Source organism: Biomphalaria glabrata, chromosome 7, assembly GCF_947242115.1.
Source record: "Biomphalaria glabrata chromosome 7, xgBioGlab47.1, whole genome shotgun sequence".
Classification (NCBI taxonomy): domain Eukaryota; kingdom Metazoa; phylum Mollusca; class Gastropoda; family Planorbidae; genus Biomphalaria; species Biomphalaria glabrata.
The window spans coordinates 34111992-34130617 of NC_074717.1; the positions used below are offsets into that span (position 1 = coordinate 34111992).

The 18626-nt window shown below is 37.4% G+C and overlaps 1 protein-coding gene across 18 annotated transcripts in view; it reads right to left on the reverse strand.

Moving 5' to 3' along the window:
- The window catches only part of LOC106052346 (deoxynucleoside triphosphate triphosphohydrolase SAMHD1-like), a 175383-nt gene that overhangs the window by 15381 nt on the left and 141376 nt on the right, over window positions 1-18626 (reverse strand). For 16 of the 18 annotated variants that reach the window (XM_056034989.1, XM_056034992.1, XM_056034982.1 and 13 more), the window contains 2 exons: window positions 13538-13790; window positions 507-644 (listed from right to left, as the gene is read on the reverse strand). In XM_056034989.1, the coding sequence (XP_055890964.1) occupies window positions 507-644; window positions 13538-13790 (391 nt within the window). The remainder of the gene's footprint in view (window positions 1-506; window positions 645-13537; window positions 13791-18626) is intronic. The other 2 variants (XM_056034990.1, XM_056034995.1) reach the window with 1 other exon arrangement.

Sequence of the window (18626 nt, forward strand, 5' to 3'; positions counted from 1 at the left end):
GGAGGCCAATACGAGGAAATCGTAAGCAGGGACATCCTTTCATAACTTGGCGCTACACTTTCATGGAGGACCTCAGAGCAATGGACAGATTCCTGTGGAGGCAGTTAGCCGCCCAAAGCGCCGATCGGTAAGAAGAAACTAAGACCTAAGTAAGTAAGAATAGCAGATTAGGTTTTGGAACTAAAATTTTTTAATATCAGGATAATGCACTGTAGTTACCTCATAATATGCATTTTTTTGTTTTAAATACCGGATATAGTGCCTCGAGAAGGGACTCCGCCCCGAATCCCGCTGGGGGTGTTCCTAGCGCTCCCCCAGATCCCATTGCTGGCAAGGGCGGGGTATCTACATTTTTTTCCACTAACTCCTGGAAAAACATATTCTAGGGTACGATAAACATCTTCCGAAAGAATAAAGGGTCAAAATGTAATAAAGATTAATTATGTACACACACATAAATATATGGCCGGGGGGAATCCCCCTCCCCCATGTTTAGAGGTACTTACAATTAATTTTATATCTTCTAAAAATATAGATCCAGGTGTGACTGCTTTGTTAGGATTACACTTGTTGTAAATGATTTGCTGCATTTTTTCTTCATCTGTCAATGCTAATGTCTTGATGTCTTCTGGCATCTTGCTCCACTAAAATAAAAAAAGTATGTAATTAAATATTTTTTTTGCGGCTGCGGCTTTAAATCTTTCCTTCTAAAAGAAGTATTACGGACTTATTACCCTTAGAAAATACGTTTTCAATCTCGTTTATTTAGTGTTCGTAATAATGATTTTCAGAACTTTCTATGATAATAAGTAGACATGCCATTATATTGTCTTTTTCGATTCAAATAATATTTTTAATAGCCGAAGTTTATTTCTTTTATAAATTAGCAGACTGAAAATCGAAAATAAATCAATTAAGTCATAATTAGATTATTACCAATGCTTAAAAATGAAAATATATCAAGTAAGAGGCAGTAATATTGTTCAGCATATTAAGTATGTGCTTTTAGAGAATATATATATATACTAGTCGACCGGCGGCGTAGCATACGCCACTATTTTGCAGGGCCGGCCATAGGTCACTGCAACATATGCGACCGCAGTGGGCCCAGCATTTTCATAGGACCCGCACTTTCATAGGACCCACGCTAATTCAAGGTGTATAAATTATTAAATTAAACCATTTTTATAACTTAAAACAGATTTCCCGCGCCCTTTTGTCGATTTACTGGAAATCTCTCGAAATTGCAAAATATACGAAAAAGTCCTTAAAATATACGGAAATATATAGACAAAAATTGTCATTTTGGGGTGTCATTCTATATGGAAATCGCCAATCCTACGCGCGATAAATAAAAACGGCATTAATGCATTAGCCGTAATTGTGTAATCTGGTGAAAGAAGCTTCTCGCGCCTCAAACTAATCAAGAGTTATTTGAGGTCAACAGTTCTCAAAGATAGATTGAAACATTTGGTAATTCTTGCAATTGAGCGTGATCTATGTAGGAAACAGAATTATTTTGATATACTGATATACTGTAAGACTTTGCTACACGCAAGGCTCGTAAAGTAATTCTGTACGTAGTAAAGAATGAATAAAATGCATAGACGAATTTATTTTCAAATACAAACTCTTAAATTTCACATATTGTCCGCTTCCCTACCCAAACTTGGCCTCGCGAAATCCGTTTCGCATAGGGCTCCACAATGCTTAAGTCCGGCCCGGATATTTAGTGACAGGTAAATATACATAGTAGATTACTTATTCTCTTTCCGTGACTTCTTGGTCACAATGGTTAAGTCCGGCGATGCTATTTAGCGTTTGTAAAATGTTTGTTTGTAAAATGTTTGTTTGTAAAATGTTTTACATGTTTTGGATGTTCCTTCAGAGTTGAAGATAGTTTACTTCTTAGTCTAAACCTCCCGCAGGACGAAGGGGGATGGGAGCGGTTAGGTTTTGACAGTCCAGCACGAAGCCATCCGTATTGACGTGTGAATACCCAATTGTTCTCCCCCCCCCCTCTTTTTTTTCGTGGGGTGACTATCCGCAGATCTAAGAGAGTGATCTTTCCTGTATTTCTTGCTCGTCAAAACTGTTGAGCAAAGAAGAGAATTAAATATATATATGTTGTGACAGTTACTATACGGCATATGTGGTCAACCTTGACACACGGCCAAGTGTTGTGGACCTGTACAGTTAGTTGACTGGAGGGCCGTCAAGAGTGTGTGGTAGTCAACAATGAGAAAGAAAACATCTTGTGGATTCGTTTGTGTTGAATGTTAACCATATGTACATATATTGTTATTAAATTCCTTGCAAATAAAGACTTCAAGGAACTTGTATTACCACAACTGGCGACCACGACGAGACATGATGAGGCACAAGTAAGTGATAACTAGAAATGTCGCTATACAAAATATATAGAGAAGCGGGCAAAGAAAATGGCCTGCAAGGTGAAGAACTAGAAAAATTCATAACACCAAAAATGATACAAGAGGAAGAAAGGGAAGATTTAATAGGGAAGAAGCCAGAAAGAAAGAAAAAGATAATATAAGGAAGGAAATCATACAACTAGAATTAAAACTAAAAGAGACTAAAGACAAAGAACAACAAAATGAAAAGGAACACTTTGACAAATAAAAGCAATTAGACAGAATGTCTCCAATCGATGAGAGCCATAATGAGTGAATTGACTCTTATTTACTGAGATTTGAAGACATTGCAACAGCCTGCAACCTCCCACAGACAGAATGGGCAAGAAGCCTCATGGGGAGCTTGAAAAGAGCTATGAATATAAGCATTCAACTGAGAAGAAGAAAGAAAAGATTGCGTCGATGTGACGGATGCTTTGCTGAGACAATTTGGCTCTACAAATTAGAAATATCGAAGGAAATTGTTAGAATCGATACCTCTGCCGATCGACGATCCACAAATTTTCGTCACAAACATGTCGATATACTTCGATCGGTAGGTAGATCTGTCAAATGTGGAACACAAATATGAAAACCTCAGAGAACACATCATAATGGACGCTGTGATCGAAGCCTACAATAATAATGTGACAACATACGTCACGGAACGAGAGCCAAAGACCAGCAGCAGCTTGATATCACAACTAAGACAGTATAAGGCTGCACACCCAAAGGAAATGTTAGCTAGAGAGAACCCAACTGCGGCATCAGCTTTTATGGTGAACAACACTGCAGGAATGTGGACTCCAAGCCCTCTATATAGAAGAGCGAACGCTGAAAAGAGCTCAACTTATACAGAAAGAAGACAGAAAGATGAAGATATGAGTCAATCATATAGATATCGAAGAGAGAATGCAGATAAGAGCCAACATATACAGAAAGAAGAGAAAAAAATGAAGAAATGAGCCCAACATATACAGAAAGAAGGGAGAAAAATGAAGAAATGAGCCCAACATATAGATATCGAAGAGAGAAAGATGAAGAAATGAGCCCAACATATAGATATCGAAGAGAGAACGCAGATAAGATCTCAACATATACATATAAGAAAGACACAACTAAGAGCCCAACATATGCATATGTAAGAGAGAAAGATCAAGAAAAGAGCCCAACATATACCTACAAGGAACGAGAATACCAACGTAATCAGCAAAAAGTTAGTTTCAAATGTCAAATTTGGGTAGAACAAACCACACTACAGAGACTTGTTTCTACAACCGACGCAATAGAGATTGGAACAACAGACCGATAGATTGAACGTTCGCGGCTAAACACGTTAATAAACTGCAGGTATACCCAGGCTTCGTGGGAGAACAGATGACCAAAGTACTGTACGATACAGGTGCAACCGCAATTTTAGTCGCAAAAGAATACGTCAACCCACAAGAGTACACCGGAAGAAGACAAGACTGTGTTGGTTACACTGGTCAAGTAACTACACATCTGGTAGCATGTATCAACATACACGCACCGTTCATCAGTGGTAGGCATGAAGCCTTAGTACTAGATAATAAGCCTGACAACATTGGTCTTATTATTGGCTGTATAAAATGCTCTAAGCCTTGCACATTAGAAGAATTGAACAAGTGGAAAGAAATATACACACAGAAATGTTCAATGCTTACTACAAGAGTTCAGAAGAAAGCAGAAGAAGTGCTAAATACAAACGATAACATACAAGTTCCTTGTAACAATGAAAATGAAAATACAGAAACAGAAAATAGCGATATGATAAGTAATAATCATGTAAACGAACCGAATGAAATCTCCACATAAAGTCAAGAACCACTACAGATTAAAATAGAAAAATGTGTCAGTGAACAGAAAAAAGATCCAGATCTAATAAAACATAGATAGTGAAGCTCCACCAAGACGAGGTCTAAACAAGGTAGTCAAAGATGGTGTGTATGTGAGAGAAATTCATCTGAAAGCAGGCAAGACAAAACAATTGCTAATTCCAAACTAATATAGAGCAATAATTTTAAATGTTGTACATGACACCCCCGTTTACCGGACATATGGGAGTAAAGAGAATGTTGAATAGAATCTTGAATACATTATTTTGGCCTAAAACTACTCAAGACGTCAAGGCCTATATATAATCTTGCCATAATTGCCAAATGCAGGGAGAAATGAAACATATATGCAAGATGCAATACAAACAACATATCTAAGTGAAATGCCATTTGAGAAGATAGCAGTAGATATTATTTGACCAATGCCAGTAATATTCGATAGAGGCTATCGCTACATATTGACTGTTGTAGACATGTGCACACGGTTTCCAGAAGCAATACCATTGAAAATGAATTTCTTCCGAAGATGTGGAAGACGCACTAACAACAATATTTTCAAGAACAGGTTACCCTTGTATAATACTGGGCAATCAAGACACTCTGTTAAAATCAAATGAATTCGCGCAGTTTTGCAAGACTCTGAATATTAAACAAAAGTTGCTACTCGAGTCCACCCTCAAAAAGATGGAATGTGCGAACGCCTGAACTCAAATTGGAAAACAATGCTGAACAAAGTAGCACAGGACAACCCAACAGACTGGGACAAGCTGATCAACCCCATACTGTTCGCCTACAGAGAAGTACCACACACAACAACGGACTTCTTACCATTCGAGATGCTCTATGGCTCACCTGTTAGGGGACCCATGTCACTATACAGAGACTTTCTAGTTAATAGGAACATAGAACACGACGTACTGACAGGATACGATCTTGTCATCAAAACAAGACTAAATATAATTGAAACATGCGAAACTGTCCAAAAGCAAGCAAAAAAGGAGAAACAGGAACTAATGAGAAAGATAAATCAGGGACGAAATTTAAGAACACTACATGTGGGTGATAAGTGATAATATTATGGTTCTGCTGCCTGACAAAAATATCCAGCTATTTATAAAATGGCTGGGCCCATTCCAAGTCACAAAGGTGATTTCGAAGGTCGACTACAGTATAAACATCAGAGGCCGAGATAAAGTATTTCACATCAATATGCTGAAGCTGTACATGCCCAGACCATTTACTCTTTCAACAAACGCTAAGCAAGACACGCAAGACAGTCAGAGAGTTATGATGATAGAAACAATAGAGGAACCAGATGAATTACCATGTCCAGTTATTGAAAGCTGGGAAACTGGGAAAGATATAGACACATCACAATTCCAGTATCCAGTTAAGCAAGATATTGATAAACTGCTAGCTCAATGGGCGCCAATATTCATTGACCAACCGGGTAGAACGACTGCCATAAAACACACTATCCAACTGACTGATATGAAGCCAACAAGAGCCAAACCATATCTAGTTTCCTTACACCATGAAGAGACACTGAAAAGGGAAATTGAAACGCTTTTAAAAATGGAAATAATTGATACAACTACATCTCCATACTCAGCTCCAGAAACCCAAGTTAAACAAAAAGAAACAACTGGGAAGATGCGTCTATGTGTAGACTACCGGAAACTAAACGCCATCACAGTGAAAGATACATACCCAATGTCTAACACAGAGAACATTATACCTAAACTTAGAGGTGCAAAATACTTCACTACTCTTGACTTAGCCAGAGGTTACTGGCAAATTCCACTAGAGGAAGATGCTAAGCCACTTACGGCAATCACTACTCCATTTGGTTGTTACCAATGGAATTAAATGAACTTCGGGCTTAGTAACACACCTCCGACCTTCAACAGAATAATGGCGAAACTATTAGGGAAAAGACAAGATGTCATTTTATATCTTGATGACATATGTGTCTTCCACAACACATTAGAAGTACACGTTGCTGGTCTGCAACAAGTATTCCAGATACTACAAGACAACGAGCTTACAATAAAACCTAGTAAGGTTAAAATCGCCAGAAAACAGACATTGAATTTCTAGGGCACAGAATACAGCAAAATACTATCAGACCACTACAAGACAAAATAGGAAAGATACTCAACAATACCTACCACAAAAGGACAAATGCGTAGCATCTAAGGTTCATGTAATTTATACAGACGGTTTCTGGCAAATTTCAAAAGTATTACACAACCTCTAATTGAACCACTGGCGGATCCAGGGGGGGAGGGCGGTATACACAATTTGTATACGAATTTATTACTTATGTTAATAATATATACTAATTGTTTATATTTCAACCTATTTTTAGATTATTTCGCCCCCCCCCCTTCTAGTATTTTGGCCGATTCGGTAGGGTCGGGAGGGGGCGATGGCATCAATCCGCCCCCTTCCCCCCCACCATAAACTTTTGAGTGTGGGGGCGGTCCTATTTATTTGTAGAAATCACAGCTTGCTAACACAATCAATTAAATATATATGATTAAAACTTGTTATTGGTATTTTAACCGGTCTTTATATTATGTCGTTAATCTTTGGCCGATTGGAAGGGGAGGATCGAATACCTCTACTGCCCTTCCCATCTAAACCCTTTGAGAGTGGGGGGGGGCGGTCCTACTTTTATGGAGAAATCATAGTATGTGAACAAAATTAGTCAAATATTTATATAATATAAACAGGTGGAAGTGCGATACATGCAATCACCTTCCCCCCATCGGACAAACCAATACTTTTTAGCGGCCCTCTTTCGTAACCTTGTTCTTTTTGTATTGTAGTAAGAAATTACAAAATTAAAAAAATCTGTCACTAATATAATTTATATTTGCTATAAAGTAAATTCTTATATCGAGTCGCCCAACCCCTATTCTTTAATGCAAAATGCAATCATTAGCAGAAATTATAAAAAGGAGCGGGGATTAATTGTTTTCATTTTACCGTCCTTACCCTTTCCAGACAGAGTTAGTGTAATTTCACATGAATTTATCACAACTATTTTAAGAAAGACTATGCTTTGGAAAATTTATAATTCAAACGAAATCGGTTGTATTTGCAATGTATTAAGGGACTATACATTCATATTCAAGGTCCTTTATAATAGAATGAATAATGAGCTGTAGGTCAGGAGAATGCCTTAATGCAGTTAAGAATGCCAAAAAACGCTTTTAGCGTTGAGGCTTTGCCCAGAACCTCACTGATGAATAATAAGCTGTAGATGTCAGGAGAATGCGTTTCTGAAGTGTAGAATGCAAGAAAACGCTTTTGGAGTCGGGGCTTCGCCCCCGAACCCCACTAATAAGTAATAAGCTGTAAATGTCAGGAGAATGCGTTTCTGCAGTGAAAAATGCAAGAAAACGCTTTTGGGTGTCGGGGCTTCGCCCCAAACCCCACTGTGGAAACTTATACCGCTTTCCCAGACCCACCAAGCTTGCAAGAGAAAGGCCTTAACATGACTGTTTATTTTCAGTTTTTTTTTCGCCAAAGATTGAGAAACAGTCTTATTTTATTCTCATATATCATATATATTATGCGTAGGGTTAGGGTTTACTAGACTTTAGGGTTAGGGTTTGGAAAAAAATCGCCCCCACCACTCCAAAGTTCTGGATCCGCCAGTGAATTGAACTGACAAAAAGGGCATGCCAAACAAGATCACATGAAGCTCCAGACTACATAAATGCCTACGAAGTATTAAATATGCCTTCTCAGACGACATAGTACTCCAGCTTCCAGACATCAGAAACCCTTTCTACTTGGCAACAGATGCATCCTCCACAGCAATGGGAGGCACTTTAATACAGAAGTGTGACGCAACGCTACGACCAGTCTACTACAGCAGAAAGCTGAACGCAGCAAAACAGAAATACTCCACAATAGAGCGTGAAGGTCTAGCTATTGTGTTCTGCATAACGAAACTATCCCGTTACTTGCTAGGGAAATCATTCATCTTACTAACAGATCACGCCCCTCTAGCTTATATCAATACAAATAAGCTAGCCAACCAGAGGATTAATAGATGGGCTTTAAAACTTCAAGACTTCAGCTTTACAGCTCAAGCTATCCCGGGACAAATCAACGTGATTGCTGACGTGTTGACAAGATTTGTCTAGGGACGGCTGGACTTACGTTCATTCATTAATCATACAATGAGAAAATTAACAAGTACCTTGTATGAATTTAAAAAAAAAAAAGCGGAAATGGTTGTCCTATTTCATTCAGAGATGTGAAATTGTACTACAATATAGCAGATTTTTTTTGTTTGGGCATTGATTGTAGTCGTAGATGTCTACTTAGGAATTGATATGTATACAACACAAAGTAAACAATCCCCTTAATTTGAAAGATGTATTTGATGCACTGGCGGATCCAGGGGGGGGGGCGGACGAATTTTAGTATAGAATTCACACAATTTGTATACGAATTAATTATTTATGTTAATAATATATACTAATTATTTATATTTCAACCTATTTTTAGATTATTTCGCCCCCCTCTAGTATTTTGGCCGATTTGGTAGGGTCGGGAGGGTGCGATGGCATCAAACCGCCCCCCCCCCACCATAAACTTTTGAGTGGGGGGGGGTGGTCCTATTTATTTGCAGAAATCACAGCTTGCTAACAGAATCAATTAAATATCTATATGATTAAAACTTGTTATTGGTATTTTAACCGGTCTTTATATTATGTCGTTCTTCTTTGGCCGATTGGAAGGGGAGGATCGAATACCTCTACTGCCCTTCCCATCTAAACCCTTTGAGTGGGGGGGCGGTCCTACTTTTATGGAGAAATCATAGTATGTGAACAAAATTAGACGAATATCTATATAATATAAACAGGTGGAAGTGCGATACATGCAATCACCTCCCCCCCCTTCCATCGGACAAACCAATACTTTTTCTTTTTGTATTATTGTAAGAAATTACAAAATTTAAAAAATCTGTCACTAATATAATTTATATATGCTATAAAGTAAATTCTAATATCGAGTCACCCAACCTCTATTCTTTAATGCAAAATGCAATCATTAGCAGAAATTATAAAAAAGGAGCGAGGATTATTCGTTTTCATTTTACCGCCCTTCCCTTTCCAGACAGAGTTTGTGTAATTTCACATGAATTTATCATAGCTATTTTAAGAAAGACTTGCTTTTGGAAAATTATAATTCAAGTGAAATTTTTCAATATAACAGTCACGGTTGAGATGAGTTCAAAAGCCAGATAATCTTTTCCTAGTCGACTTTTTCCAACCTTTACTCTATCTCATATTTTTCTAGTTAAATAAATTTGGGACTATAACTCACAATTTATGCTTACATTTTATTGAATATTATTAATCGAATTTTTATTTCGGCGGCTATCCTCAAAGCCTTAATCTAAATATATTGGGTATCTTATCTTTTCAAAGAACAAATCGGTTGTATTTGTATTGTATTTAACGGACTATAAATTCATATAAGAATATTTTTCCACATTATTCAAAAGGTCCTTTATAATAGAATGAATAATGAGCTGTAGGTCAGGAGAATGCGTTTCTGCAGTGAAGAATTCCAAAAAACGCTTTTAGCGTTGAGGCTTCACCCTAAACCTCACTGATGAATAATAAGCTGTAGATGTCAGGAGAATGCGTTTCAGCCGTGAAAAATGCAAGGAAACGCTTTTTGCGTCGGGGTTTCGCCCCGAACCCCACTATAAGTAATAAGCTGTAGATGTCAGGAGAATGCGTTTCAGCCGTGAAAAATGCAAGGAAACGCTTTTGGCGTAGTGAACCACACTAAGGAAACTTGCAGCGCTTTCCCAAACCACCAACCTTGCAAGAGAAAGGCCTCAACATGACTGGGTTTTTTTTTGGTTTTTTTTTTTCGCCGAAGATTGAGATACAGTCTTATTTTATTCTCACATATCGAATATATATATATGTCCTTTGTAATAGAATGAATAATGAGCTGTAGGTCAGGAGAATGCGTTACTGCATTAAAGAATGCAAGAAAACGCTTTTGGCGTCGGGGCTTCGCCCCGCACCCCACAAATAAATAATGAACTGTAGATGTCAGGAAAATGTGTTTCAGCCGTGAAAAATGCAAGAAAACTCTTTCGGCGTTTTTTTTTCGTTTTTTTTCGTTGAAGATGGAGAAACTGTCTTATTTTATTCTCATATATATATATATATATATATATATATATATATATATATATATATATATATATATATATATATATATATGCTGTACGCACGTTAACGCATAGGGTTAGGGTTTACTGGGCCTTAGGGTTAGGGTTTGGAAAAAAATCGCCCCCCCCCCCACTCCAAAGTTCTGGATCCGCCAGTGATTTGATGTGATATAAAGTATTAACTAGTTGGGTATTTTTCACCCTCCAATGTTTTCATTCAAACGATTTTCGTTGCATAGAAAACAAATTGAATGCGTGGATTTAAAAAAAAATAAGTTGTACTATATAACAGGACATATGCAGAGTTATCTTTCTGCGATAGTTCATTTGAAAATATTCCTTTCAATAACATGTTATTGATGACTAATTAGTCAGTTCCCTTAGAATAGAAGTTGCCATTGTATTACATTGTTCTTTGTCAATGTAAAGCATTATTAATGTACACTCAAACTTTGGGTTCATGAAATTTTGATGTTTTTTTTTTTAATTTTTCTCTGCCCTTGGAGGACTGTTGTGATACAGTTACTATACGGCATGTGTGGTCAACCGTGACACACGGTTAAGTGTTGTGTACCTGGACAGTTACTGGACTGAAAGGCAGTCACGAGGGTGTGTAGTTAACAATGAGAAAGAAAACATCTAGTGGATTCGTTTGTGTTGAATGTTAACCTTATCTACAGTTATTAAATTGCCTTGCAAATAAAGACTTAAAGGAATTTGTATATATATATTCATGGTAAACCAGTAACACAGACTAAAAACGCAAAAATACCTAGGTGTTATAATAATTGGAAAACTGTCATGGAATGCCCATATTGATGAAACTATCAAAACATCAAACAAAACATTTGGGTTTATTAAAAGAAGTTTATATAAATCAAACAAGAACATAAAACTTAAATGTTCTTTAACCTTGGTTAGACAATAATAAAATATGCACCCTGTGTTTGAGACCTCCTCATCTCAAGAAAACATTAAGAAACTGGAGCAGACACAAAATAGAGAAGTTAGATTCATTTTACCTTTACCCATCCCTTAGTCTGTTGGACCGTTGGGGCACCATGCAAGACTCGTCGACCATCTTTCTACATTCCTCTCTGTCTTTTACCTTGTTTAGAGCTTTTTTCAATGGCAGGCCAGTCCATTCTTTTATGTTGTCATCCCATCGCGTTCTCTACCTGCCTCTTCTTCTTTTTCCTGTTACTGTTCCCTGAAGGAAGGTCTTTGCGAGCCCCGAAGATCTTGTAATATTGCCATAGGCTTGCGTTTTTTTTTACTATAGTTAGCAGGTCGTCATGGGGTCCAATCGTTGCAGTAACCCTGTCTCTAATCTCTTGGTTTGTGATGCAGTCTTTAAATGTTATACCTAGGATCCTCTTGTAGCATCTCAATTCCATTGCTAGGATCCTCCTCTCTAGCTCTACAGTCAGCGCTCAAGACTCACAAGCATATAAAAATGTGGCCATGACCAGGGAGCGCATCAGTCTGATTTTGGTGCCGAGAGCTAAGCCTATTTCCATATTATTTTAAGTTTTGAAAGGGCTGCTGTGGACTGAGCTATTCGAGCCAATAGTTAGGGTTTCGTTCCCTCATCTGAGACAATAGCTCCGAGGTATTTGAAGGTGCTAATACTCAGTCAGCTTTTCACCACCAATACTGATGCCCCTTTTAAAGCTCTGTTGGCTATTGGTTATAATCTGTTGTTTTTTGGCATTTATTTATTTATTCATAACAAACGAATATTCACATTTGACTTGAGTAACACCTTTAGTAAAATCACTAAATTTAGAAAGCCTTCAGGATAGAAGACTTAAAAGTAAAGTATCAATTATACTTAAAACACTAAACCATAATCTTTAAATACCAAAACAAATTTTAATAAAATACTCAGAAAGACACAAAGATAAAGGCACATTCCTCGTTCCATATATTAGGACAAATTTGTACAAATGCTCCTTCTTCCCTAGCGCTATTAGAGCATGGAATAGATTGCCTGAGCTAGCCAGGAAAACCAGTAACTTGGCAGAATTTAAGTTATTGGTTAATATGCATGACTAAATGCATGACGCGTAGTACGTAATCATCTTCCTTTTGAAGTATGGTTTGTATTATATAAGATAAAATATTTGTTGCGAAAAGCTTCTACAATAGTTCGACTGTATATTTTCTTTTATAATTAGGAAAACATTTATAAACATCTGCTTTGAGGCAATTCTACACGACTGTATGGAATGGAATGGTCTATTTTCTTCCGTCTATCAAGCAACGTTCTGTTGACGACCTTCACGTGACATAAAAAGGTCTGAGACATACATGTATCTAACAGGAAGTTGATCTTACAGCTATCATGCCCATTACCGTTATAGTTGCGCTCGAGCCTTGATATTCGTTACACTATAATGCTGCCTCCTTTATTTTGACTTAAATTGGTCTGCTTTATTTTTACTCCTAACGCCATCAGGTTGCCTTTCTAAGCTTAAAATGCAGAAAACAAAAAGCAACATCGGCCATTCCCTGTCCTTCTTACTTTTTTTTACCTGCGCTCTTCTTACTATGAGAAAATTGCGTTGTCAACGCCAGAAGAATACATTTCTAAAGCTCAAAACTCAGGAAAATGCTCGCTAGCTAAGATAGATATTTTTATTAGTATATTCATCATTCTTATAATTATTATTGTGGTTATATCATAATATTTTTTTTTTCGTTTGAAATCATGATACACATAGTTTGTGACTTTATGTACAATTTTTAGTGTATGGTGTGTCTGTCAGACTAAATTTAAAACTTAAATTAATCTAAACAGCACACATAAACATTTTAAAAAATAACAGTAATGCTTACAATCAACAATAAACCATCTTAATAAAAAATATCTCTATTTTAATAGCTGAAAATTATGAAAAGTGTACATATTAACATGTAATAAAATTGTGATATGACAAAACAACTGGATTATAAGCCTTGAAAGACATTATCATTGAATCCGCGTAACGAGATAAAGGAGCAAAAATAATCAAAAGAAATTCATTTACATAAAAATATTGTCTTACCTCACTTTCTATCTTGTCATCTAAATCAGTTCCATACATTGGTAAACTCTCACCAAGAAATTTGTAGATATCTCGAGAGTATAATCTTTCGATAAGCTGTACACGTTTTTTTAGCTCTACGTCAGTTTTAACATCTGGCTTAAAATTGCGAATAGAAAATAAGACATCATCAGTTAAATGAGTAAAACCTCTCAACACCACATCCTGACTGACTTCAAAGTTCAATACTTCTTGTATAGTCAGCCATTGACATCTGAAAAAAAAATATTACCATGATTGAATTAGTTCAAGTTTGTTAAAATAAAAAATTCGTTACTATGTTGATAGATTTTTTGTTTTTAGCGGCCATGGTAAGGTAAAAAGCCACTGTTGTTTTTGTGCAATCACTCTGACATGTTTAGGTCCCATAAAGATAACTCGTCTCTAAGACATAATTTTATCATCATAGATATAAAAAATGCCTGTAATAATTATATTGTGGATAAATTTGTAAACATTTAAGTTCTAATCAGACTTATGATGTTAATTCATCATTATAAAGTATTAACGAAACTTTTTTATTCAGCACCCCAAATAAATTAATAAATAATGTTGTACTTTTGTTTGGTGTTAAGTTTATTTGAGTATTAAATGTACACAAAACGAAAGCGCCGCTTTCTTCTATGGTATTCAAGCGTGCCGTTTGTTACAAAGCTTTAATGAACTCAGTCTGACTGTCTGTTTGGTAAAAAGTTTGAACATGTCCACCCCCCCCCCCCACCACCACCATTTTCCACACTCGGATTAAGTTGAAACTTTGCACAGTTATTCATTGTGCCTGACGAGATATGTATCACGAATCACGAAATACACGAATCAATACAAAAAATGACAAAGTAATTAATCAATTAGTACTACTAAATTAATTTTGTTTTGTATTGAAGAAAGGGAGCAAAACCCTGCCATTATCATACAAATGTCAGTAATTAGCAATACTTTTTCTTCGATAACCTTTTTAAAAATAGTGAAATCTTTTCGTTTGCTTGTTTCTATTAGAACTGTGTAATTTGTTTTTCTTTGTCGCTTTGTCGTGATTTAGTGTGACGTCCAATGTCAACTCTTGCTTAGGGTTGCATTTCGCCGTCTCGGGATTGAGAGACAAGCTGTACTTTTTTTTAGTCCTGAATAATCTTTCTTTTATGCTATTGGACAGCCTTAGCCAAATTAGCTTGGATCTATTCTTGGTAGGACTCGTTAACACTTATATAGGGTTAGGGTTAGACTTTTATTTAATATTGCTGTGATATTCTTTATGCGGATTCGCTCGTATTGTAACGAATCTCTAGTATCTGTGACGGAACTCGTGTATGACGTGTATGAGTGGCTTGTTGGGTGTCTAGGGGATAATTATTTTTGAATTGCCACACACTGGTCCATCAAAGAAAAATCGGGAACAGACACGCAACGAGACAAACAATGGAGAAAGATACAAATGTTGTAAACGTAAAGAATATCTATTTACATAAATGTACAAAGTAGAATAAAATAAAGGGGGGATTTGCATCTATCTAGTTAGCAATATTGTATCATCATACTAAGCACTTAATTATGAGAGTAAATCACTTTCGTCCTCTGCACTTAGCTGGTTGTCATGCTGATGTAGCAGCTGGCTGTGATCCTGGCTGGAGGTGGCGCTCTAGCGGGTAGAGGGACCCCGGTGATTCAGTTCTTGTAGAGTCTCGATCCAAAGTTCTGATATCTGTAGTGGGCACAGTAGGGTGGTTGGCCAGCTACCGTGGGCACAAGGATGCTGCTGGAAGAGCTGATCTACCGTGGGCAGCGTCGTTAGCAGGATAAGTCCAGTGAGTTGCGGAGATTTGGCGAAGCTATGACGTCTCGCACAGACACATGGTCTATAGGGACGTCGTGCCTAAAAGGTTGACAAAGGATTGTCGAAAAGGCAGGCAAGTAGCTGAATAGCACTTAGTAGGCAAGTGATCCTAAAAGGGTAGATCCAAATAAATAGGCAGGTGATCCAAAGAGGCAGTAGAGTAGTGTCAAGTAGGCAGGTTACACTGAACAGCAAATTGGTAGAAATCTGAGGGAGGCTTAGGATAAACAAAGACAAGTTAGGATATGTCTTTCATGCATCTTATCGATACCCTTGACTGAGGTGCATTCGTCAGATTGGTGAATTTGCTTTTGATTACAATGGTGAGATCATGACTAAAGGGATTGGGAAAATAGATGGCTGATAAAAGCAATTAAAGATGTACATGGTAAAGGAGATAATAATCTCAATTAAACATTATAAGTTGGAAGAGAAAGGGGGAAGAAGAAAATGGACGGTGGTCAGCGACCATGAAGGTTTGTTTACATATGGCCGTCGCCCAAGAACAATGGAGTACGCTTGAATGGAAACGTTAAAGGAAAATGAGTAAAGGGGAGATAATTCCTATATCTTTTCTAAGCGTAGTATTAGTGCGCTTATAAAATTATCAAGGCGGTCAACCGAGATAAAGGGAATAAAATAAGATGTACAAATATATACATGGTTGCATCAACGATCAATTGAGCAACGTAGCATTAATAGATTAACTCTTTCTCTCCGTAATTATTTACCACATTCTGGTGGAATCAACGCTGGTATCGTCAGCTAAGAGAGAAAGAGTTAATGCAATACATAAATATATATATATATAATACCATGTTTATGTTTTCTACATACGACAAAGAGAAATACACATTCCACTAATTAAATATAAATGAAATAATAAAATCCAAATGATAACATCCAGTGAGAAATATACACAAAGTAATTAAGATGCAACTGTGATTAAGTTCTTCTTACCACCAGGTATTCCTCTAAGAGTAAGAATAAATGATTAGTACAGACTCGACTGTCAGTGGAAAGAATAAGTGAGGGAGTGAGTTTATCCCGCCTCATTCTAGCTTATAAAGGTCCGGAAGAAATAGGCGGAAACAGGAAAGGCGATAGAATAAGAATTCTCTCACGTGAGTAAAGTCCGATGAAAGTTGCACCTTGGAAGGGTCAAGGGGCGTGGTGACGCGAATAATATCCATGATCAAATAGAGACGTGGGTGGGGTGGAAGAAATAATGAAGTGTATTCCATCCCAGGTGGTGTCGACGTGAAAGTCGGACATCCGGCGCCTAAGACCAAAGTAAGTGACTGTGTGTTTATCTTTCCCCCGGTCAAGGGGAAATAAGTAAAAGGTCGTGGCCTAGTTGTCGCCAAGGTGGTGGACTTAGTCTAGCGAGAAGAGGAAAAGGTGGGGGGTTGGTAGTAGAATCGGGCCTAAAAATGAGAAATAATGATAATAAAATAAATAAAAAATAAATTATAATAAGTATTGCTGTGATAAAATTGAGTGACTCTGTCAGCAAGCTTTTAACTTGTGACACTACCCAGGTTCTCTTCAAACTGCACCACATGACACATTGAACTTGAAGAACCTCACAACTCAGGGCTCCAAAGTAACAGTAACAGCTTAATTTCAAATACATCACAAATACTGTACAGTTGGCAACATCACACTTACTATCCAAAACCTAGTCTCTGCTCCGGACTGACATCACACACCTTACTGGTTCTGACTTCGCCTCTTTTTTTTAGCCTCGAACTGGTAGCATTGCTAGGTAACGTGAAGTGTCTTGACTCTAACACACTCGCTCTTATACAGGGTCTATACTGGCCTTCTAAAGCAGGATAGAACGTTGCTTGACCACTCGCTTGATTACACTCGCCGTGATTGGCGTGCTTAATATTTATAACACAGGTCCTTGCTGGACTGGCATGTACTGTCACTCGTCACGGTTGACCGCTCGTCTAGCGCTGACCTGGGGCGATTGGCGTAGTATAAAAACACACAGCACTAACACCATCTGTCTCACCATTAGGTTTATAACAGTATTTATAGTTTAGGATCAGACGTTAGAGTCTTGTTGTTTATTTCTTTGGGGTTTCAGTATTGGGGTTACCTATTTCAACTTAGAGTTATACTGTGGGTGCTGGTGTTACCATTGACAGTGTTGTTTTCATCATTGTCAGTGTTTTCAGTCAGAAGTCCTTGAATGCTACCTACTATCAAATTTTTGTTCATCGACAGTTTCTGCAGTATTTTTTTACAGCGACGATTCGTTGGTACAAGTTGTGGATATGATACTATTGAGGTGTTTCATCATCATCATCATCATCATTCCTTTGGATTCTTTATGGAACATAGGGCCTCGACAAAAACACGCTACTCTCAACGATCTCTTGCTAGTTTTTTGATAGTTTCCCAGCTCTTCTCGGTCCTCTCGGCTTCTTCTAATACACTGCGTCGCCATGTTCTTTTTGGTCGTCCTCTGCGTCTAGTTCCCTTGGGGTTCCACTCTAGCCTAGCTCTGTTTCTGGTATCTTTTCAAAGGGTGTGACCAATCCATCTCCACTTCCTCTCGAAGATCTGCACTTCTATATTTTTCTGTCCACTCATCTCCCACAGTTTGGTATTTTCTACTTTGTAGTACCAGTGTATTTTTAGGATATTTTTCAGGCATCTGTTGATGAAGGTCTAAACTTTTTTTTTGTTGTGGCTTCAGTTGTTCTCCATGTTTCAGAACCATATAATAGAACAGCCTTGACATTCTCAGTTTAGTCTTGTTTGAGATGTAAGGAGATTTGCAGGTTGGTTTTATTTAGCGCATAAATGTCTGATGCGCTAGATTTATACGGCGTTTAATGTCTTCATCTGTTCCACCTCATATACTGACTACAATCCCAAGGTATATGACATTTTCTACTTGATCTATTGTCTGAGAATCCAGTTCTATGTCTCCAATTTGGTTATTGTTTACTTTAAGTACTTTTGTTTTTTGGTGATTTATTTTGAGGCCTACTCTTTTTCCTACTTCGCTAAAAGCTGTGAACTTTTCCTGCATATCCTGTAGTCTGTGTGATAAAAGGGCTATGTCATCAATGAATTCCAGATCTTCCAGCTTTTGTTTGAAAGTCCATTGGATTCCTTTCCCTGCGATAGAGTATACTTCTTTTGTGACCCAATCCAATACTAGAAGGAACAGGAATGGTGAAAGAAGACATCCCAGTT